This window comes from Hyaena hyaena, unplaced genomic scaffold (assembly GCF_003009895.1).
Source record: "Hyaena hyaena isolate Hyena2069 unplaced genomic scaffold, ASM300989v1 scaffold_4, whole genome shotgun sequence".
Lineage (NCBI taxonomy): Eukaryota > Metazoa > Chordata > Mammalia > Carnivora > Hyaenidae > Hyaena > Hyaena hyaena.
Genome location: NW_024080636.1, coordinates 274085 through 296243, shown reverse-complemented (window position 1 = coordinate 296243; position 22159 = coordinate 274085). Strand labels below are relative to the sequence as shown.

The following is a 22159-nucleotide window of genomic DNA, read 5'->3' as shown; positions in this document are numbered from 1 at the left end:
TTCAGGCTTCGCTGTTCCTGGCAGCACCTTTTAAAATCACTGAAAATGGGGGCGCCTGGGTGGCTTAGTCGGTTGAGCGTCCGACTTTCGCTTAGGTCATGATCTCGCGGTTCGTGGGTTCGAGCCCCGTGTCGGGCTCTGTGCTGACTGCCAGCTCAGAGCCTAGAGCCTATTTCATTCTGTGACTCCCTCTCTCTCTGACCCTCCCCTGCTCACGCTGTCTCTCTCTCTCCTAGAAATAAATAAAAATATAAAAATAAAATAAAATAAAATAAAATCACTGAAAATGAAGGCGACAAGTAGTGACCTCGGCCCCAAGCACCTTGAAAGTAATAGGTGCTTGCTACCATGCTCTTTATCTCCTGCTGGCTTTGGACTCGGGAGGGAGGACTGTCCTCCCCGCCCCCAGTTCAGCGGCGCCCCCTTTGCTTCTGGGATCTGTAAGTAATAATAAGTCTGTGATGCTACTTCCTTTCTGGGGCAGTACTGAGACTGCCTTCGATCAAAATAGCCCCATGGGTGTCATGTCCCCGGAGGGGACGTGTGCGTGGATGCTAAGGGAGCTACCTGCTGACCCCGTGTCATCAGGTCGTAATCTATGTAATCTCAATTCAATATCCCAGCTCTGGCTTCTCAACACAATTGGTGATAAGGATAGGATCTCTCTCTCTTTTTTTTTTTAATATTTTTTTATTTATTTCTAGGAGAGAGAGAGAGAGAGACAGCGTGAGCAGGGGAGGGTCAGAGAGAGAGGGAGTCACAGGCTGAAACAGGCTCCAGGCTGTGAGCTGGCAGTCAGCACAGAGCCCAACACGGGGCTCGAACCCACTACCGCGAGATCATGACCTAAGCGAAAGTCGGACGCTCAACCGACTAAGCCACCCAGGTGCCCCATCTCTCTTTTTTAATGAGAGAGAGAGAGAGAAAGGGAGAGAATCTTAAGCAGGCTCTATGCTCAGCACAGAGCCCGGTGCTGGGCTCAATCCCACAACCCTGGAATGGTGGCCTGAGCTACAATCAAGAGTGGGCCGCTCACCCGACTGAGCCTCCCGGGTGCCCTGCGGTCTGTACTCCTATGCGATGCCTCGGAGCTGTGAACGGCTCACTAGCTTCCTCTCCCAGGCAGGCCGGGCTCGCTGGGAAGGGACGGCTGCCTCCTGGCGTCTGCGGCGCTGCCTGGCCCTGCCAACAGGTGTTGCCAGAAATCCCCACCCGCCGTTGTTAGTGCTGTGAAAGATCAGACTCCCTGCAGGGGCCGACCAGCAGGCCCCAGTCTGAGGCAGCTGGGTTTCCCGTTAGTCTCTCAACAAGACCCCACTAGGTGTCCAGTCTGAAGGTGACTGGTTGTAATCACATGTGAAAGTTGAGCCACAGTGAGCTAAGTAGGACGGAAGGGCTCTGCTGCTTTCCCACCAGAGGCACAGGCTGTAAGGCCCTGGAAGCCTCAGGATAGCGCTGGAGGAGCGCTGGCCGCTGGGGCTGCTGTGCAGTAGTGGGGGGGGGGGGCGCGCCAGGGCCACCGTAGGGGGGCGGGGCTGCTGTGCAGCGCGGGGCCGCTGTGTGGGGAGCCGGGGGCAGGGTGGTTGAGCTTGGGCAGGCTACTCTAACCCGTGACGGCACCTCCGGTGTTGCCGTGCTCCCCGCTGCTGCCGCAGATCGTCCCCCCAACTCCACGGGATACCGGAGTCCCACCCCTGGCGCGGTACAGCAACGAGTCCTCACTAACAGCGGGGCCCCCAAGCACATGGTACCAACTCCTCCCAGGTCCCCAGCGGAGGCTGAAAATCTACTAGACTCTCGCAAGCCCCCTGCTTACATGGCTTGGGCCTCGCCGGGCACAGTGGCCCATGGCGCCAAACTGCCACTGCTACATTCTCCGGGCTGGGCGGCTTTCTCAAATGCACTGGGGAGCCCTGCACTGGTCAGGGATCTAACTCCCCAGAGATACACTGGGACCCTCAGAGCAGGAGGCGGCCAGCGGCCCACGTGTTCCCTGCTACCATCCGCCGTACCAAATGTCCAATAACGACCAGTGTGAACCAGAGATGGAGACAGGGGACTATACCATGCCAGCAGTGCAAGGTTTTCTAGAAAAATTTGCCCTAAGCGGGGAGGAGAATGGCGCTGACTGGCTCTTCCGGGACCTTGGAATAGCTCCCACCTGTTTGCAGCGGCTGAGATGCGCCCGTTTGCTGCGTGGCCAAAGGCTCTAAAGTTCGTACTTTATTAAAAACAAAACAAAACAAAAAAACCACCCAAGGTATTGAGGGCCCATTTTATTAGAGACACCCTAGAGGACCCCTGGACGTGTCATCACAGCAAGGGAGCCAAATGTGTCAAGCCACAAGGGCAGGACACAGACCAAATAAAAAAGGGGGCGGGCTCTGGGGAAGAGACACCCCCACCCCTAAGTTCCCAGAGCCCAGGAGATGAGAAGTGAGGTCTGCCTGTCCTGACTCTGGTTTTCACGGCCTGGCACTGGGGCCCCCCCTCCGTGGACAGCAGGGCTCAGGCCCAATGCAAGCCCACAAGCCCTAAGACCCCTCCTCTCAGCCAGGAACTGGGATGGCTCAGTGGGTAGGTCATCTTGCTAAGTGTAACCCTTCCGTACTCCCTGACCATGTCCAACCCAGAGGAGGTACTCAGGGGCCAGAATCTCAAGAGTCCCTCCTAAAGGGTAAGTCCCCCCCCCCCCCAAATATAAGGCCATGGCGTTACAGTTCATAGAAATGTCAGATACAGGACAGCAGGCTTTAGATGGTACCATTGTCATAGCTAGACATGAAAAAGAGAACTTTTCTGAAGCCCAAATCCTGTTTGCTAGTGAGCAGGCCCTACTCGCCCTACAGCCAGGAACCCAACGGAGGGGCCCTAGGGGATACAGGGACCTCTGGGCCCCTTCTGGGTCCCCACTGAGGGGTGGCCTGCACTGCAGCTCCCTGCCTTGTGAGATGACCCACAGGCCTCTCTGTACTGGCAGCTCTGGAGATTAGGGACCCTAACGACTTACTCTTAGGACAGCCGGGACCCAAGTCAGAGGCCGCTGCTCAGGCGCTGCAGGCACTGTCACCCCTTGGCTCAGCCCCGCCCCAGCAGCAGGATCTGGTGCGGAACCCTGCTTCCGACTTCTGAGCGAGGCGTTGCTGAGGCCCCAGTCCCAGAGACCCAGTGGTCCCCCGGAGTCTGTTCCTCCTCCAGGGGACGATTACCTGCATACTTGTCTAATTACCCATTGGGACACATACAAGAGAACTTTTACTGCTCTCATGGACGCCTCCTGGGAACCCTGCCAAACATCAGTGTGGGGCACCCTTTACAAGGCATGGGGCGCCTGGGGGGCTCAGTCGGTTAAGCAGCCGACTTCCACTCAGGTCATGATCTCACGGTTCGTGGGTTTGAGCCCCACTTGGGCTCTGTGCTGACAGCCAGCTCAGAGCCTGGAGCCTATTTCAGATTCTGTATCTCCCTCTCTCTCTGACCCTCCCCTGCTCATGCTCTCTCTCTCTCTCTCTCAGAAATAAATAAAAAACAAAAACAACCATTAAATTACAAGGTGTAACAGGCAGGACACAGGAGGCGTTCCACATCCCCTGGAGGTGACCCACCTGCAGCACAGAGGCAGGCTACTGCCCCACAGAAAATTCAAGGGCTGGCTGCAAGTGGTGAATTTCTGGGCCGTAAGTGGTCCTCTAAAGGCTGGGAAATTCCACTTGAGGTTAAACACTAAGTCTGCCGTGGCTCCGGGATGGTCACAGCCCAGGGGCGCACCACACTTGCCACCACCCCATCTGCAGTCACACACCAGCCCCCACGCCTCAGCACGGAGGAGGGGAGGAGCAAGCTCGGTAGCGGGCACAGTCACCTCCTCAAGCCCTCCCCTCGCTGCCCCGGTCTCCTGCTGCCGGGTGGAGGCACTGGCCACCGTGGACTGTGCGTCCCACAGAGCATGGCCTAAGCGTGGCTGCCCCTGGCTGCCCACAGGCTTCTGGATCAGAAGGCTGCACTGCACGGCTGCCTGCTTCATCCCCCAGAACGTCTTATTCTGGCTCCTTCCTGGGCTTTGTTAGAAACAGAGGCCCTCGCGGACTGGAGTGGCCATCCTCACACTCCTGATTAGGTCACAGGGAAGGGCTGGCTCCTGGCGGTGGCTCGGCTCAGCTAGAGCGGACACGGGGCGCCTTTGGCATGGGCTCAGTCTGACAAGGCACGTCTTCCCAGATGGCAGAAGGACGCAGCTGCCGAGCTCCTCGGGCCCCTGCCCCGTGGGGAACGGGTGACAGAGGCCCCCGAGTCCCCAGCAAGCTGGGCCAGCCGCCGCTAAGAGCTAATGAGTGAGGGGGAGCCTCGGTGCGTGGACCGCAGCGCCGCCACCATACGTGGTGAGGCGAGGTCGGCTTGGCTTGCTGGGCTTGCGGCAGTACGGTTGGCTGTGAGGAGCACTGCTACCCGCAATAGGGCCCTTGTCTGTACCTCTGCTGACTCGTGGGCAGCTGCTAACAGGCTCGCGGTTCGGTCAGGCAGAGGGCAGTGGGGTGATTTTCACACTTCATTAGGGGTGCTCCATCTGGAGGGTGCCGGGGTACCAGGGCAACTAAAGCTGCCCCCACTTCGGCACACCCGGACAGTACCTCAAGGTGTTTTCCCGTGCCTGAACCCCGGTCATCACACACTTGGGGCTGTGAACCAGCCCCCCCCCATCCATCCTCAGCTCTCCACTATGCCGGCCTCTCTTGGTTACCACTTCTTTGCTCTTTATTCCTTGGCCTGAGGACCCCCAAAGGTCTCCCATCTCTTTGGGTCACAGGGCAGCTGCCCCCACAATAGCCCAGGTGCACTGGGTGCAGGGCCGTCCTGCCCCCAGGGGTGCCTCTTGCAAAATGCACTGTTTTGAGCTGCAAATTATGTTCCCAAACCAAACGCTGCTGGAAGCCGCCATTCTCTGGTCCGGGGAGGGGACGATCCTCTTAGCTGCCGGCAGGTTGAAGTCCTAGGGCCGCCCCCTCACTCGTTGGCACTACCCACTTCGCTATCACGTGCATGATACTCTCACGGGTTTACCGCCTGCTGCACCCGCCCACAGCAGCTCTACAGGCAGGGGTCTTTCTGGTCTTTCTCTTTGAGGACAACCTGCTCCTGTTCAGGCCTCCCGATGCCACAGACTCCGATCCTCACATCAAGGATCTCATTTTCCTGCCCATGTAACACAGCACTGGGCTCCCCAAAACGGCACCCAGTGACCTTTCACCTCGGCCACAGGTCTCTGGCGTTACTGGGGGCCGCAGTGGACTTTTAGGATCCTTGTTCCTTATGTTACGGGGCGGTAAACGGCTCCTAAGGGGACTAGCTCGTCACCAGGGCACTTACCACTTTAAATTCTAGGCCCCGTGGCCACCCCTCTCCTCACACCCTGCTGCTGGGAGGGGCTCCCGCAGCTGCTCTGCAGGAGGGAAGGTGCCGGCAGCACCTTCAGACCAACCCGGGCTAACCCCACGCTTTGCGGCTGCAGGGCTGAGCTCCTCGGGGTCACGGCCAGCCTGACCGCCAGTACCTGCAGCAGCACACGCCGCACGTCCGCCTCGGTGTGCTCCGCGCTGAGCTGGCCCAGCAGGAGCTCTGCAGACAGCCGCTGGGCCACGAAGCTGGTCACCCGGTTGCCGTCATAGCCGTTGAAGACCCCGTACAGGAAGCAGTTGTTCTCACTCCTGGCAGAGAAGGGAGGGCGGCTTGAGACTGGGGGCTCTGAAGGATGAAGCCAGCTCTTGAGTGGAGGGGAGGAGGGAGAGGGCTGGGGGAGACGCCACCTGAGTTCCCCTGCTCTGACCATCATTCCACCTTGGCATGGCCTTCCGGGACACGCCCGACCCCACCACAGCAGACCCTCGGTTGGTCTGAGGTCCAGAAGTGCAAGGGACAGCAGAGATGCCACGCCCTGGGCCACAGCTCACTGGCAAGCCCCACTGAGACAGGCGCAAACCTGGTGCTTCTCCTCGCCGGCCCACCTGCCCCCGATGCCCAGGAAGGCACTGCCAGCGACGCTCACCTGAACTTGAGCCAGCTGTCCTCTGGCGGGTGGCTCTCGGTGCTCTTGCCATCAGCAGAGTAGCTGCGGTTGGAGGCTGACCCGACCCCAGAGAGGTGGCAGAGCGGCAGGTCGTCTGTCCAGCTGGGCTGCTGCTCCTGGGGACAGCAGGAAACCAGAAAGTGTCACCTCCTCTGCGAGGACGGACCCCACCTCGCCATCTCTCTTCCCCAACAAAAACGCAGCAGCCCTGGAGCCCCACATGGAGGGTGCCACCTCCCTCTAGAAAGCAGTGCTTGTACGGACAAACCCCTGCATCAGGGTTGGCATGTGTTTATGGGTAGTTCACAGTGCCGTTCCCCAGGAAACCTGGAAAAGACTAGCGTCCCCAAACTCAAGGCTCAGCAGTGGTTTCCAAGCATGAGCTGTGTTACGGAACACGAGTGAGACACACAAAAGAAGCAATCTCTTGGTGGAGAGATCTTTGGTGGCTCCCCACCGCGGCTCTGACTCCAACCGCCCGGGCAATGGTTAAAACTGGAGATTTCCAGGCCCAACCACCAGAATGTCTGGTCCTGGGGGTACCTAGGATACCTGCATTGCTGGCCACTCCTCCCAGGTGACTGATTCAGGAGGCCCGACAGCACTTGCGAAACTGCCTTTACGAGCCGGCTTCAGTCACGCGCCATGCCCCTGGCACCTCTCCCCATGGCCCCTGCTCTGGCGCCCTCTCCCATCGGCTCCGTGCCACATCCCTCTCCACGAGTATAAGCGCCTGCAGCTCCCCACTGTTTCCCTCTGCAGGAACACACTCCTCACCCTTGTCCAGCAATTCTCCACATCCTTCAGGACACTGGCTCAGAAGTCACCACCTCCAGGAAGTCTTCCTTCAGGAAGACCCTCTCCCGCTGCCACTGCCCCAGCTCGGCTGACAGCCCCTCTCGTGCACCCCTCCTCCACCTGACGCCCTCACTCCTGCCTGCCCGCGTCTGCCTGCCGTTCTACCCCCTGGATCTCAAAGCAGGCTGTCCAGCTTTAAACCTTACACACATGCACACCCACTTACGCGGAGCTGTCCAGGCCCAGCCCAAGGACGGATTCTGAATTTCCTAAATCTCCTAGGAGTCCACTCTGAAGCCCCAGGAACAGCTCTGACGCAAGGCCCAGGGGTGAGCCATTGCTTCTCACTGAAACCCTCCCCACACCCGGCCCCTATCTGAGAGCTGTGCCCGGTTCACAAGAGCCTTCCCAGGTCCACCCGGGTAGGAAATGATTGGGAGCGTCAAAGGTCAACTGCAAGGAGGGTACCCCTTGGACCGAACGCTGTACTCAAATACTCAACAGGCATATATACCACACACAATTGTTCGCAGGATAGCAGTAGGTCTTCAAAAAAAGGATGTGAAAACCACTTCAGCAGGCTTTTGCAATCAGATATGTAAATGGCCTGTGGTTAGCTTTCGTGGCAAATTTTATCTTCTATTTACGTACTGACAGTGAGTGCCTTTGTGGCTTTTTTAAATTGCTTTCATGCTGCATTTATTCTAGCGGGTTAGTTCTGTGCCTTGCACCCTGGAGCACACGCTTGCAGGGTGTGCGAGTTTATTTTTATTTTTAAATTAACATATAGTAAAATGGACTTTTTTTGGCATGCCGGTCTGTGGGTTCCGACACGTGTTCCTTGTGATTCCACAAGATCTGGGAAGAGCCCCATCATCCCGAAATGTAGTGGCGTGTTGCCCCTTGGTAGCCGCACCCTCCCCTAACCCCCTGACACGCCAACCTGTCCTCAGTCCATACGTTCGTTGTCTTCTCAAGAATCCCCGTAAGTGAAATTATGCAGTACACAGCTTTTGTTCTTTTTGTGATGAAGCACACATAACGAAATTCACTGTCTTAACTGTTTTTAAGCTTACGTTCGGTGGTACCAAATACATTCGGTGCTGTGCGGCCAGCCCCGCCATCCGTCCCCACAGCTCTTCCCATCCTGTAAAACTGAAACTCTGTCCCCATTAAACACTCTGTCCCCTCGCTTCCCCAGCCCCCTGGCGCCCACCACCACCACACTCTAGGTCTCGTAGGTGTACCCTTTTAAGACCAGCTCCCCTCACTCAGCACAATGCCTTGTAGACCCCCTCCCTCCCGGCCAAGTCACTGCGGGCAGCAGCAAGTTTGTCCCTTCATCGCAGGGAGCCTGTCCACTCACCCACTGAAGGGCACCTGGGCTGTTCCCAGTTTTCAGCAATCACGAAGGGAGCTGGCACAAACATTCACGGATGGGTTTTTACGCAAACGTAGCACTCCAGGTCTCTGGAGCAGGGATGAGATTGTGGTTTAATTCTGTAAGAAGCTGCCAATTTGTTTCCCAGAGTGGTGGCCCATTTGCACTCCCACGGGCCACGCGCGAGGGTTCCAGGCGCTCCACATCCTCGCCAGCCCAGGGTCTTCTTACGGGCAGACATTCTGAAAAGTGTACGCCCGGTCTCAGCGCAGCTTTGACTTGCGTTTCCCTAAGAGCTAATGATGGTGTTGAGCATCTTTTCATGTGCTTATTTGCCATCCACACAATCTTGGAGAAGTGTCTATTTTCAGTCTTGTGCCCTTTTATTGTTTGTTTTTTAGAGAGAGCACACAAGGGCAAGTGGGGGAGGAGCAAAGAGAGAGGGAGAGAGACTCTCGAGCAGGCTACACGCCCAGTGCAGGGACTGACATGGGGCTCAATCTACTGTGAGATCATGACCAACTGAGCCACCCAGGTGCACCTTATGCCCAGTTTTTAATTGGGTTATTGTTGAGGTTTTTTTTTTTTTGATGTCTTTTATTTATTTCTGAGAGAGAGAGAGAGAGAAACAGCATGAGCATGGAGGCTCTGAGCTAGCTGTCAGCAGAGCCCAAAATGGGGCTCGAACCCACGAACCATAAGATCATGACATGAGCTCAAGTCGGCGCTTAAGCGACTGAGCCACCCAGGCACCCCAAGGTGTTGTTGAGTCCTGAGAGCCCTTTATGTTTTCTGGATAAAGTCCTTTGTGGGACATGTGATTTACAAATATGTTTTCCCAGTCTGTAGTTTGTCATTTCATTCACTTCCTGGTATCTTTTGCAGAGCAAGAGTTTTTAGTTTATATGAAATCCATTTTATCAGCTTTTTATCTCACAGTGCACACTTCTGGTGTCCTAAGAATTCTGCCCAGCCCAGAGCCCTTCTAGGTTTTTCTTCAGATAGTGTCAGGGTTTTACATTTAGACCTGTGATCCATTCGGGGCTAATCTCTACATCAAGCAGGAAGTTTAGGTCTAGTTTTTTTTAGTTTTTGCTTTGCACATACAGACAGCCAATTGTTGCCAGCACCATTTGTTGGAAAGACTGCCCTTTCTCCATTAAATGACCTCCACGCTTCTTTCAAAAATTAACTGGCCAGACTTGTGCGGGTCTGTCTCTAGATTCGACTCTGTTCCACGGGTCCATGTGTCTGGGTTACCACACCTTTATAAATCTATAGTTTAAATCTGTATTATAAAATCTACATTTTCTTTATAATCTCTATTATAAAATTTTCTTTATAATCTATATTATAAAAACCAGAAAATGTGACCAATACCTAGCCGTAGACGCACGAAGAAAAACAGCCACAGAAACACAAACTGTCTCTAGCTGTGATCTTGACCCGTCTAATTCAAGACTGATATAAATGTCTCTCTTCATATAAATGTGAACTTAATTAAGTCTTTAGAATCCACATATGACATTATGCAATTACGGTGTATTCAATTAATACCAACATGGATTCAATAAACACCTCCTGGGCTGTGACACAAGGCTGACATCATTCTAGGCACGGGGGCCACAGCGCAGGAAGTAACTGGGGTCCTTGTTTGAAGCCTCCTTTCTAGGGAAAGAGAAACTTCAAACATGTTAATGCAATAAATATATTATAATACGATATAATAAGTATTGTAAAATATTTCAGACAGGCCTCTCCAGGGGCCCCTGGGTGGCTCAGTCGGTTGGGCATCTGACCTTTGGCTCAGGCTGTGATCTCACAGTTCAGGAGGCTGAGCCCCACATCGGCTCTGCGCTGACAGGGTGGAGCCTGCTTGGGATTCGCTCTCCCCTCTCTCTGTCCTTCCCCTGCTCACTCTCTATCAAAATAAATAAATAAACATTAAAAAAATAAAAGGAAGAAGAAGAGGCCTCCCTGAAGAGGTGACTTTTGAGCCAGACCCAAATGATTAGGGGGCAGTGGCCCTTTCAGAAGATGGGAAAGGAGCCTTCCAGGTAGACGAAACAGCATGTGCAAAGACCCTGAGGTAGCAAAATAAGTGTGTGAGATTGAAGGAAATGCAAGAAGGCCAGCATAGCCTCTGCGGTGACCAGAGAGGAGAGTGGCTTGGTGCCATGTTCATATGTATGCATGCACATATGTGCCTACATGGGGACAGGGTAAGGCTTCTATGCCTTTGAAAAGAGCTCACTGCCAAGGAATTGCTTAGTTTTCAATGAACTGCTTTGGTGCCAATTATCGCTTAGGTCTTAGGTCTGATTAGCAGACCTCCATGGTCAGAGGCCTCACAAAGGTCTCGGGCAACCTGGCAAATAAATTCCCAAAAGAACCTTTTTCTAAGGTCTGTCTCCTGCCTCCAACTCGAATGAAACTAAGCAAAAGGTTAAGCACAAAAGCATCTCCCCAGTGAGGAGTGTCTCATGTCTTCCTCCTAAAAAGATGGGTCAAGAGACCAATAGTCAGCACCCCAAAGGGCCACAGCTGTTTTGAAGCATGCAGGAGAAGATGTTCATTCATGCTTTCTAGAATCCCACCTGTGATAAAGGATGAGCTTAAGACGGAGTGCCTGCGTGGCTCAGTTAGTTGAGCATCTGACTTTTGGTTTAGGCTCAGGTCATGATCTCACGGCTTTCTGGGTTTGAACCCCACACTGGGCTCTGCGCTGGCAGTGCAGGGCCTGCTTGGGATTCTCTTTCTTGCCCTCTGTCTCTGCCCTTCCCCTACCCGTGCTATCTCTGTCACTCTCAAAATAAATAAATGAATAAATGAACTTAAAAAAAAAAAAGATAAGAATAAGAGGCATTGAACTTGACCTCTAATAGGAGAGGAACAATACAAATGTGTCATCCACGATGCAAAACCTGCCATCAATGCTGCAACCATGGGACTCCCTCTGCCATTCCCTAACTCCCATGAGGGTCAGAGACAGGCTTCCAGGGACTCGAATCTTCCCAACAAATTCATACTTTCCAGCAAAAAGTAAGTATTCCCCGAGCAACGTTAAGGGCCCCACTTGACATTGTAAGATACACTATGACAAACACTAATGAAAGAATCTCTTACAAGGAAGAAAGGAAACAAAATGACTGAGGAACCCACCCCGTGGCTGTTTCATGGCACAAAAGCAACTCGTCTGATGGGCGCCTGGGACCCTGCTCTCAGGGGCAGGCTGGTGCCGCGCGGGCCATTGCAGCCACGCTAAGCCCACGCGGAGTAACAAGCTCTCCCAAATGAGAAAGACTCCAGGCTGGTGGTCCTCCTCCCTGCAAGCACCTCAGTCTTCAGGCAGGATTTATGTATGACTAGTGCCTGGATACCGCCATGAGGTTAAGTGCTCTTTTTATTTAATTTTTTTAAATTTTGTTCACGTTTTTAAATTTTATTTTTGAGAGAGAGAGAGAGAGAGAGAGCGAGCGAGCGAGCAGGGGAGGGGAAGAGAGAGAGGGAGACATAGAATCTGAAGCAGGTTCCAGGCACTGAATTGTCAGCACAGAGCCCGATGCGGGGATTCAAACTCACAAACCATGAGATCATGATCTGAAGCCTCCCAGGCACCCCTAAGGGCTCTTTTTGAAATCTGATTTTCAAAATGATGAACTAGTAATATTTTGGAAATATAGTCGACTCTTGAACAATGTGGGGGCTGGGGCACCAACTTCCTGCACAGTCAGAAGTCTCTAACTTTGGAGTCCCCCAAAACATAACTATTCATACAGGCTACCATCCACAGGAAGCCTCGTCAATAACATAACAATCAACACATGTTTTGTATGTTACGTGTATCATGTACTGAATTCTTACAATCAAGTAAGCTAGAAAAAGGAAAATACTAAGAAAATCATAAAGAGGGGCACCCGGGTAGCTCGGTTGGTTAACTGTCTGACTCTTGGTTTCAGCTCAGGTCATAATCTCACAGTTTGTGAGTTTGAGCCCCACATCAGGCTCTGCACTGAAAGCACACAGCCTGCTTGGGATTTCTCTCTCCCTCTCTACCCCTCCCCTGCTTGCGCACTCTCTCTCTCAAAAAATAAATAAATATTTTAAAAAATCATAAAGAAAAGTACATTTATAGTACTGTGTTTACCGAAGAAAAAATCCACACGTAGGTAAATCTCTGCAGCTCAAACCCATGCTGTTCAAGGGCCAAGTGCATACTATTTCATTAACCAGCAATGGGTGTTCAGGTCAATGGCTGTGGAGTCCAGTACTATTGTTTATTTAAGGAGAGGCTTTGTCCATTGATAATAACACTCAAGAAAACAGTAATCAATGGGTACTTTCTTAACATGCCATTATATGTATACTGCGGTTGGTACTAATGCCAGCATTTACTGAGTGGGGGAGACACAAGAGGCAATTTCATTAAGATTAGAAACACGGCGAGGATGCCCACCATCTCCAGTACCTAACACTGAACCTGAGGTGTCTGCTCATGCGCTTAAATAAAAGCAGTGGAGCTTAAGAACCGGGGAAGTACAATTACCTCTATTTGCAGCCGATAGTATTTAGAAAACCTAAAGAATTAATGTTAAAACTAACTCAAAAGAAATCAGTAGTATGTGGTAGCATAGAAAAATCAAGACACAAAAACCAAGGGCCTTCCTACACGTAAAGGAAAGATCGGCACCTAGCTTCCACGTGCAAATTCCCACTGGCTGTTAACTAAAATAATAGTCTTTTCCCCCTGCGGCTCTATCCAGCGGTCTCCCCCAACCACACACCCTAGAGCGGATTTTTTTCAACCTCAATGGACTTCAGTGGGATGATATCCCAATGCTTTCATCTCAGCCTTCCGGCTTGCTGACATAATTTCGAATCTCACCCTTTGACAGATTAACAACCTCACTCAGCTGTCTAGCTTGTGCAGATAAGGCCTTCAACACAGCACGACTTCCAAAAACCTGTGGCCAGAACAAAGGGAGTGGGGAGCCAACCTACTCCACCACAGGCGGGAAGAAACACCTCCACCGAAGGTCTGCTCCACTTGAAAGGCCAAACGTACCCTGGGGACCTCAAATGAGGGGGCTACCGACCCCAGGGGTACAGTCGCAGAAACGAGCGCACACCTTAAAACAAATCAACTATTGATAAACGTGAACTTGCCGAGCAAAGTCCACCTTATTTCACACGGGCACTTGTTAAACATAAAGCTCCTAGCCAACTGGACTTGGGTTGCTATTAAAAGAAAAGAGAAATAAGAAAACATTACCCAAGAGTTATCTTAAAAAGTATCCACAGGGAGGCAAGGCCTCCCCTTTTCTGTCTTCCCGAGCCCCACCCACCTCCAAAGGCCCTGCTCAAATCCAAGGGGCCCCAGAGGCCCGTATTTCCCAAACTTCCACCATCGGCTCACTATCTTCAAGAAATTATCCACTTCATAGTTTTTCTTTAAACTGCCACATTTTCTTGGGGCGCCTGGGTGGCTCAGTCGGTTACGCGTCTGATTTTGGCTCCGGTCATGATCTCGTGGTTCGTGGGTTCGAGCCCTGCATCAAGCTCTGTGCTGACAGCTCAGGGTCTGGAGCCTGCTTTGGATTCTAACTCCCTCTCTGTGGCCCTCCCTCACTTGTGCACGCGCCTCTCTCTCTCAAAAATAAATAAATAAACTTAAAAACTAAAATGAACTGCCACATTGTCTTTTACTCAAATGACTTTATGTTGAACATAAATTTTACTATTATGAGTAGAAAATGAGTATTACTTGTTATATCTTGAAGATAAAAAAAATGAAAACAAAACAAAGTTATCAGATTCTAGCTGAATCTACTGCCTGCTGTAGACTGAGCTGGAGCCCTGTTCTTTCTGTTTAGGAAAAAAAAAAAAAAAAAGCTGGGGTAGGAGGCCTGGCTGGTTCAGTTATAGAACACGTGATTCTTGATCTTGGGGTTGGGAGTTTGAGCCCCATGTTGCTGGTAGAGATTACTTTTTTAAAAAGGAGGGGGTGGGAGGCAGCAACTGTGTAGCTTAGTTGCTTAAGTGTCCAACTCTTGATTTCAGCTCACGTCATGATCTGATCTCACAGTTCGTGAGTTCGAGCCCTGCATCAGGCTCTGAGCTGGCAGTGCAGAGCCTCACTGGGATTCTCTCTCCCTCTCTCTTCCCCTTCCCTGCTCGAGGTCTCTCTCAAAATATATAAACATTTTTTTAAAGTGGGGGAGAGGACTAGCAAGAATCAGAAAAAGGTTCTGGGGCACCTGGGTGGCTCAGCCAGTTAAGCGTCCGACTTCGGCTCAGGTCATGATCTTGCCATTCTCGAGTTCAAGCCTTGCGTTGGGCTCTGTGCTGACAGCTCAGAGCATGGAGCCCGCTTCAGTTTCTGTGTCTCCCTCTCTCTCCACCCCTCCCGTGCTCATGCTGTCTGTCTCTCTCTCAAAAATAAACATTAAAAAAAAAAAAGCATCAGAAAGGTATTAAGGACATAACAGGACTGAACCAAGGCTTTCCCTTGTTATCATCAGAGTTTCATAGAGAACAGAAAAGCAAATAGCCTGTGTGATATATAACAGTGAGTTCTACGCCAGCACACACCAAACCCCCTCACTGTGTGTGTCTCAGACTCGGGGACAATGCTGCCCAGGGTCCCGGGGTCCCTTCCCTGAGAAATCTATCCTGGTGGCTCACCACACATACTGGTCACGAACCATTTGGCCTTCAAGCAACTTTTGTGCTATAACATGGTACTGTTGCATTTTTTTAAAAGTGTATTTACTTAAGTAACCTCTATACCCAACGTGGGGCTTGAACTCACAACCCTCAGATCAAGAGTCATGTGCTCCACCGACTGAGCCAGGCAGGTGCCCCGTTTTATTGTGGTTTTTATTTGTTTGTTTGTTTTTGCAGCCTGGTATTGTTAATTAGCTACTTATTTCACTGATTCCAAGACGTATATTTTCAATCTTTTCATACCTGAAGTTGATGTGTTTCAAGTTAATTAGCAGTGGGGTTTGTTTCTTAGCAGCATATAAAACAGTGATAGCTCCTTATCACTAATGGTGTCTGGGATCCAGGGACCTATGGACCATTTCTCATGTACATGTGAGCTCTCGCTTGAGTGGAAGGACCTGCCTAGAATGCAGTCCCCATGGGACCTCAGACATTCCAGGACAAATGGCCAGACAATTCCAGGAGGCTGTACCCGCGGGGGAGCGGGAGAGGGCCTGGTCCTCCCTGGTTTCAGCAGTGGCCCCAGGGCTACGCTGGCATTGCTGCAGCCAGGTCCCAGCTCCGCCCTGGCCCCGGGGGTGAGGCAGGCCAACCAGCCACCCTGGCTCCGGCCCACTGCCAAGTCTCTTGCTTTCTTCCTCCACGGGCCCGAACAATGTTCAGAAAGGTCGCGTATTTCCTATTCACGGGAAGCACTCCCTTCCCGGCCCCTGCACACACAATGCACACCTTCTCCGTGCCCACCCACGGTGCCAGGCCTGCCATTACAAGGGGCGCCTTGGACCCGGACGGGGAGCCGAGAAGGGGGCACCCCACACTCACATGGCCACGTAAATGCACACCACAGGGCACGTGCACTTTAACCCTTTGATGGGTTACAAATTAATTTCTCAGAAGAAACATTAACACAGAATACGGTAAGAAAGAACTCTGTTTCAAAAAGCCTAATTTTGACTTCATCGTGTGAGGGAATTCCCAAGATTCGTATTCTGGCACGAGAAGCTTCTACAGTGACCCAGTGGTACGGACCCGGTTAAGCGTGGTACGGACCCGGTTAAGCGTGGTACAAACACCTGGTGTGCATACACTGATGGCAACTTCATGTACGTATGTGGCCGTGTCACGGAACAGTCCAGAACGGTCCCCGTGGAGATTCATCTCACCCTCCTGGGCAGCAGAAGTGGATAAAGCACGGCTCCAAGTTCAGGCCACAGCTTGAATATCAAATTATGGGATGAAAAGGCCAAGTGTTTTTGTGGTGAAAGCACCCAAATTCCTTGGAGGCAAAAAGGAAGCTCAGAATGAGAGAACAACGGCCCCAGGAGGATGGCTTAGGGTGGGGGTGGGGGGCAGCTGCTCTTTCTCTCCCCAGAGCTGATCAGACCCGGCGCCTTCCGCCATCGCGGTCTTTCTGAATGACCCCCTTCTCCTCGCCCACTGCTCTGGGACCAGCTCAGCTCCTGGCCCCTCGCCCCTCCCAGGAGGCTTTTCATCAAAGGCCCTCTATGTTTTCATCACAAATATAGTCCTAATACATTCTTAAAGGGCCGACTAATAATTGTGGGGCCGGTGGTGTGTGCTGGAGCAGCCAGCCACTTGTGACGGCGGAGGAGGCGCCTGTGGGTGATGACCTAACGGACATTTTTATTGTAATGGGTACATATTTATTATGGGTGTCAGAAAAAAGATTTAGCTAGCACCTGTGACCTCAGGGAAGTGTTTGCTCGAGTTCAGTTTCTAAGTTAAAAAAAAGAAATTGGTTTCAAGTGGATTTTCCTTTTATAATTAAGCACAGAAAAAGCACAGGCAAAGCCAAACCCTGGATTCTCCCAGCCCCACATGCGCTCCAGGGTTCCCCATGTCAGGAAAGGGCACCGCTGCTGTTCCAAGTGAACCCCTGTCGTCCTTCTGAACTCTTCTTCCTCTTGTCACACACCCCACATCTGATCCATCAGCAAATCGCACCAGCTCTTCCTCCCAAGTACAGCCAGAACCCACTACTTCACACCAGTCCCCTGCCACCACTCAGGCCGGGACAACCGGGTGTGCCACGCAGCTTCCCACTCTCTCTCCACACAGGGCTCCTTCTCCAACCACAAACCCGATCGCACGCTTCTCCAAACACTGCCAAGTGTCGGGGCGCCCGAGGGGCTCAGTGGGTCAAGCGTCCGACTCTTGACCTCAGCTCACGTCATGACAGCGCAGAGCCTGCTTGGAAGACTCTCTCTGCCCCTCCCCTATTTGCTCTCTCTTTCTCTCTCTCTCAAAATAAAGAAATAAACATTAAGAAAAAACCCTGACACCACCAAGTTTCACAGCACACTTCGAATAGAACCCGAAGTCAATACCAGGGCCCACAAGGTCCCTTGGACCTTGGTTACTACCACTCCCCCAGCACACGCTACTCCTGCCACTGGGCTCCATGGGGCTCCCCAAACACACAAGCCTCCGCATCCCTCTTCCCTCAGGCGGACTACCCCCTCTCAACCCCTACTGCAGCCCATCAAATGTGGGACGTGTCCTCCTACCACCCTGTCTAAAACAGGCCTCCATCCTATGAAGTACAGCCTGATGCTAGAGATGTCATTATATTGTTTATAATCTGCATCTATTCACTCTTACTGTCTCCCTTATTAGAACACAGGCTTCATGAAGGAAGTGTCCCCCGTACCTACACAGTGCCTGTCATACAGTAAGAGCTCAGTGACACTTGCGTGTTCAGAGCTGCAGGTGACACTTCAGGGGCCGGACTGTGACGCTAGGCTAGGACTATAATGTGTCAGTTCGTTTAATTCTAACGACGCTCCTGGGAGTCCCTTCTGCTGGGAACCAAGGTTCGGGGATGTCAAGTGCTCTGTCCAAGTCCACATGAACCTTGTGCTTTCTCGTAGGCTGTGAAGGGCCCACGGTCCTCGGAACACACCAAGCTACCTTCAAAGAGTTCCTCTTTTGTTCAAAAGACCTTTTAAGGGACCACACTGCCTGGGGACCGAAGGAGAAACTCCTCCGCCATCTGGCCCCACCCAGCACACCCTCCCAGCACCATGTCAGCAACCCCCCAGCCCTTCCCACAAGCCTTCATGGATCCAGCCAAATGAGGCCGTCCACGGACCCTCCACAACGACACCAGAGTGCCTGACGCATTGTGTCGGTGGTACGCGGCTCCCTCTCCCACGCCGCAAATGAAGTGAGGGTGCGCACACGCCTTATTTCTCTCTGGAGCCCCAGGCCCTGCCACCACACACTGGTAGCCCTTGGAGCCATCTGCCCGATGATGATACATGAGGCGCCCTCACCATGGGGCAGTGGAGAGGTCAGCGAGCCACACGCACTGCTTGGACACTCAGACACCCTGTGACCAGGGACATCTTGACCGTCACTAGGACGGGAGGGATGTTGTGTGGACACCACTGCCACCCCCTTGCCTTTCATCACGATGATTCCACTACCACCAGGAACACATTCTGGAGCTGGCAAAGCCTGGCTTCTGTCTAACCTGGGCCCCAGGGAGCTCCATCACAGAGCAGAGCGGGAAGCTGGAAGGCACTCTCTGCAGCAAGCCAAGTCGGTGCGCAGCAGTGACCACTTTCAGCACTCACTGCAGTCCAGCCCAGATTTCCCGAATGTTCACAGTGGGGAAATTAATACAGGGGCGCTGCCCGTCTGGGAGCTTACAGAACAGGGGGCCAGGCCTACTTAACTCTGACAAGGCTGACCTGCAGAGCACCAGTAAAATCCAGGGGCAGCCAAAGGTGTGGAAGGGGAGAGCAATCCGATGGGGGGAGATCTGGGAACTGCTGTCCCGGAAGTTTTTCAAAGACCATCGACACAAAGCCTGTCCTTAGAGTACAGCACTGAAGGTCACCCCTTCCTCCAATTCTGATGCTCTAAGTCCCTCAAGGGCAGGAAGGCCAATGGCTGGTGTTATTTTTATAAGGCCAAGGCGAAGCACTGGACGTGGCTACGAATGCTTTACTAGTTGACAAATATTTATTGAATGCCTGGCACCTAGCGGTGGAAAGTGCTGGAAATCTACTATTCACCGTAGATCAGGACAGGTGGCAGGCAAATCGAGGCAAGTACAACGGCCTGCCACGTCTGGGCCAGACCCCGGGCACCGGCACCCTACAGGGGCAGGTCAGAACGGGCTCATGCTGCTACGCTGTGTAGGCACCCGTGTGCACGTGTCAGGAGGATGCAGGGGCTGTAAGACACCCGCGACAAGTCCCTGAAGGTCCGGACTGGGGGTAAGGGTGTCAGGGCAATCCTCCCAGTGCCGGCTCTCACGAAACCGAGGCATGGTCAACTAGAGGCAGGACCGGAAGCCAGGCTGCCGCTGGGTCATTCCTCTGGTTAACAGAGCTTCTGGAATCGGGCTATCTGCTGTTAACCCTGACTCTGCTGTGTGCCTTGAACAGATGACCACGTCTCTGTGCCCCAGTGTTCTCATCTGTCAAATGGGAAGAAGAGTACCCACCTCCCAGGGCTGTTACAAAAACTCAGCTTACAACGTAAAGCACTCGGCAGGAAACCTGGAGGGTGATGGGAGGAACACCACCGGCTGCTGCCGCCAGAACTGTTATCACGGCGCGGCAGCTCGGTGCCTGGAGTGGGCTCACCGCCGCGACTACCTGCGCCACCGCGCGCCACCTTCCCTTCCGGCTCCAGGACGCTCCCCACCCTCGGCGCGCCCCTGACGCTCGGGGTCGCTGCGACCGCGAATCCCAGCCCCGGGCGGCCCGGCGGCAGCGCGCACGCGCGGGCTACGCGCGGCCGCACGCGCCTCGGGCCTCGGGAATGAGCAGGGGGTCGGCCCGGGAGGGAGGAGGGCGGCAGCTACACCTCGTCAGGGAGGGGAAGGCTGCCCAACGGCGGAGAGGGAGCTGCGCCTGCACCCGACAGGCCTCCCCCTGGGCTCCCGACCCCCCAGCCCGGAGAGCGGGTCGTTCCTCACACTCTGCAGCAGGCTCCTCCTCTGCGCCGCCATCTTGGAGGGACCCCCGCGGGTGTGCCCGCCTCCCAGCAGAGCAGGCGAGAAGGGCGGCTAGAGAGGCCTGTAGCCGGCCTGGAGGAGCACGCTCACAGCGCCACCCCGCGGCCAGAGTGGGATAGGGCCGTAGAGGAGGGTGTGCGTAGGCGCCCTGAGTGATTGCGTCTCGCCTGTTTTATTTGCGCATTTCTTCCAGGATCCTTTTCAGGTGGGACTCCTAAGACACCGGATTTGGGTTCTTCATGGACTCTTTGGGCGTGGGGTCCGGTGAATTATTCATTCACTAGATAATTATTCGTTGGGTGACCATGCCTGGCCCAATAGGGGTGAAGCAGTAAGCAAGACGCCCTCGGAAAACTCACGTTTTAGTTGGGGACATCAAGTACATACCTAAATCATTTCGAGATGGGCTAAATGCCAAGAAGGGAAGCTCATGGATGTGACACAGGAGTGTAGGGCAGGTCAGGCCGAGGGGACGGCTAGTGCACGTGAAAAGGGAGCGTGTGCGTGTGGTCCAAGCGGCATGCGTGTCACACAAGATCTCGAGAGCTGGAACCAAGATGGAGGTGGAGTGAGATGAAGGGCCGCGGGGTAGGTTCTGACCTTGCCCAGCCCCGGGCAGGAGTTGGCCTATTCATATGGGAGACAAAGGAAAGTTGTTGACTTCTGGGCAGGCCACAGACACGATCCCATTGGTAGAAAGATCCCTTTGACAACTGCTACACAACCCATGTTTAGGGGTATTGGAATGAAGAGCAATTAAGGGAAAGTTGTGCTTGCTCCTTGCAAGAGATGATAGTGCTTTGAGTCAGCTGCCACTGCCCAATGGATGGATTTTATTTAGGAGATGAAATTGTCAGGGCTTGATTTGTAGATTGGTTGCAGTTGATGATGGGAAGAGATTTGTCAAAGATTCTCCCAGATTTCTGGAAAGAACAGCAAATCTCCTGGGGGAGGGGGGAGGTGAGGAGGATTGAAGGACCTTGAGTTCAGTTTGGACATGTTGAGTTTCGGCGCTTTTAAGACCTGCAAGAAAAGAAGTCAGATCAGTCCTGAGATCAAGAGGGCTGGAGAAGACTGATGGAGTTTTGGGGTGTTGGTGGGGTTCGGAGCCAACAGCCAAGAAAGAATTCTTGAAGACGTGTCTAGTACAAAAATGTGACTTTATTAAAACGCGAGGACAGGACCCATTGGCAGGAAGAGCTGCCCTGGGGTTGTGCAAAATGACTGCTTTGATATTGTGGAGGTGGGGGAGGTAAAGTCAAAAGGAAGTTTCTTAAAGGGATTTCCATATGAAATTTACAGAATACTGGATGCGTAGCTATTGTCAAGTTAAGGTTGTTTTCCCCTCTAGCAAAGCATCATTAGGATAGTAGGGAGTTCGTGGCTATTAATGGGATATTTGTAAACTGATGGAGACTCTTATCAAACAAATTTAACCATTTGTTTTCTGTCCTTTTCCTTTGTCTTGGGCATCCAGGAATGGCAGAGGAATACCACATATCCCACCTTGGGTGGGGGCTGGCTTCTGGAGTGTAAGTTGCCTTATGTTCCTTCATCAAAGACAACAGCAAAGAAGCCCCTAGAGAGGTTGGGGAGCGGAGGCTGGCATAGAACCCCGGATGAGGAGTGCATGCGTAACAATGTAACATACTTTTGAGAGATCTAGTTAGAAGGTTACTGAAGAAAGTCCCTTAGGTTTAGGGCTCCCCAGAGGCCCAGGCATTTTAGGTAGAACCGTAGCTCAGAAATCCAGATGCAGTGAGTTGAGGAATGGCTGGGAGATGGAGACGTGGAGACCTTGAGAATCAGCAGTTCTTCCCATCTGGTGCGCCTGTGAAGAGGAAGAGAGAGAAACAGGAACATGAGATTGAATGTGTTTTCTTTTAGGTTGGGAGAAACTAGGGCCTATTTAAATGCTGAAGAAAAGGCTTACCCGAGAGGAGCTGGAGAGGAGCTGACAATTCAGAAGAGGAAATGGGAGGCAATCTAGAACTGGGATGGTGACTCACCATCCTCTCCTACCAGCATAGCTCCACGTGGCCCAAGGTGACCGCTTGAGCTCCGGCGATTTTGTCTGATTTCAGCCAGTCGGAAGGAAAGAGGAAGGAAGATGGCACTTCTCTTTCTTTCTTTCTTTTCTTTCTTTCTTTCTTTCTTTCTTTCTTTCTTTCTTTCTTTCTTTCTTTCTTTCTTTCTCTTC

General features: G+C 52.7%; 1 protein-coding gene across 1 annotated transcript in view; it reads right to left on the bottom strand.

Moving 5' to 3' along the window:
- TAB1 (TGF-beta activated kinase 1 (MAP3K7) binding protein 1) overlaps positions 1-19992 on the bottom strand; it is a 31476-nt gene extending 11484 nt beyond the window's left edge. The window contains exons 1-3 of the mRNA XM_039235007.1: positions 19921-19992; positions 6041-6177; positions 5549-5702 (exon numbers count right to left, since the gene is read on the bottom strand). Coding sequence (XP_039090938.1) covers positions 5549-5702; positions 6041-6177; positions 19921-19953 — 324 coding nt within the window. The 5' untranslated portion in view covers positions 19954-19992. The remainder of the gene's footprint in view (positions 1-5548; positions 5703-6040; positions 6178-19920) is intronic.
- Between the last annotated feature and the right edge of the window lie 2167 nt (positions 19993-22159).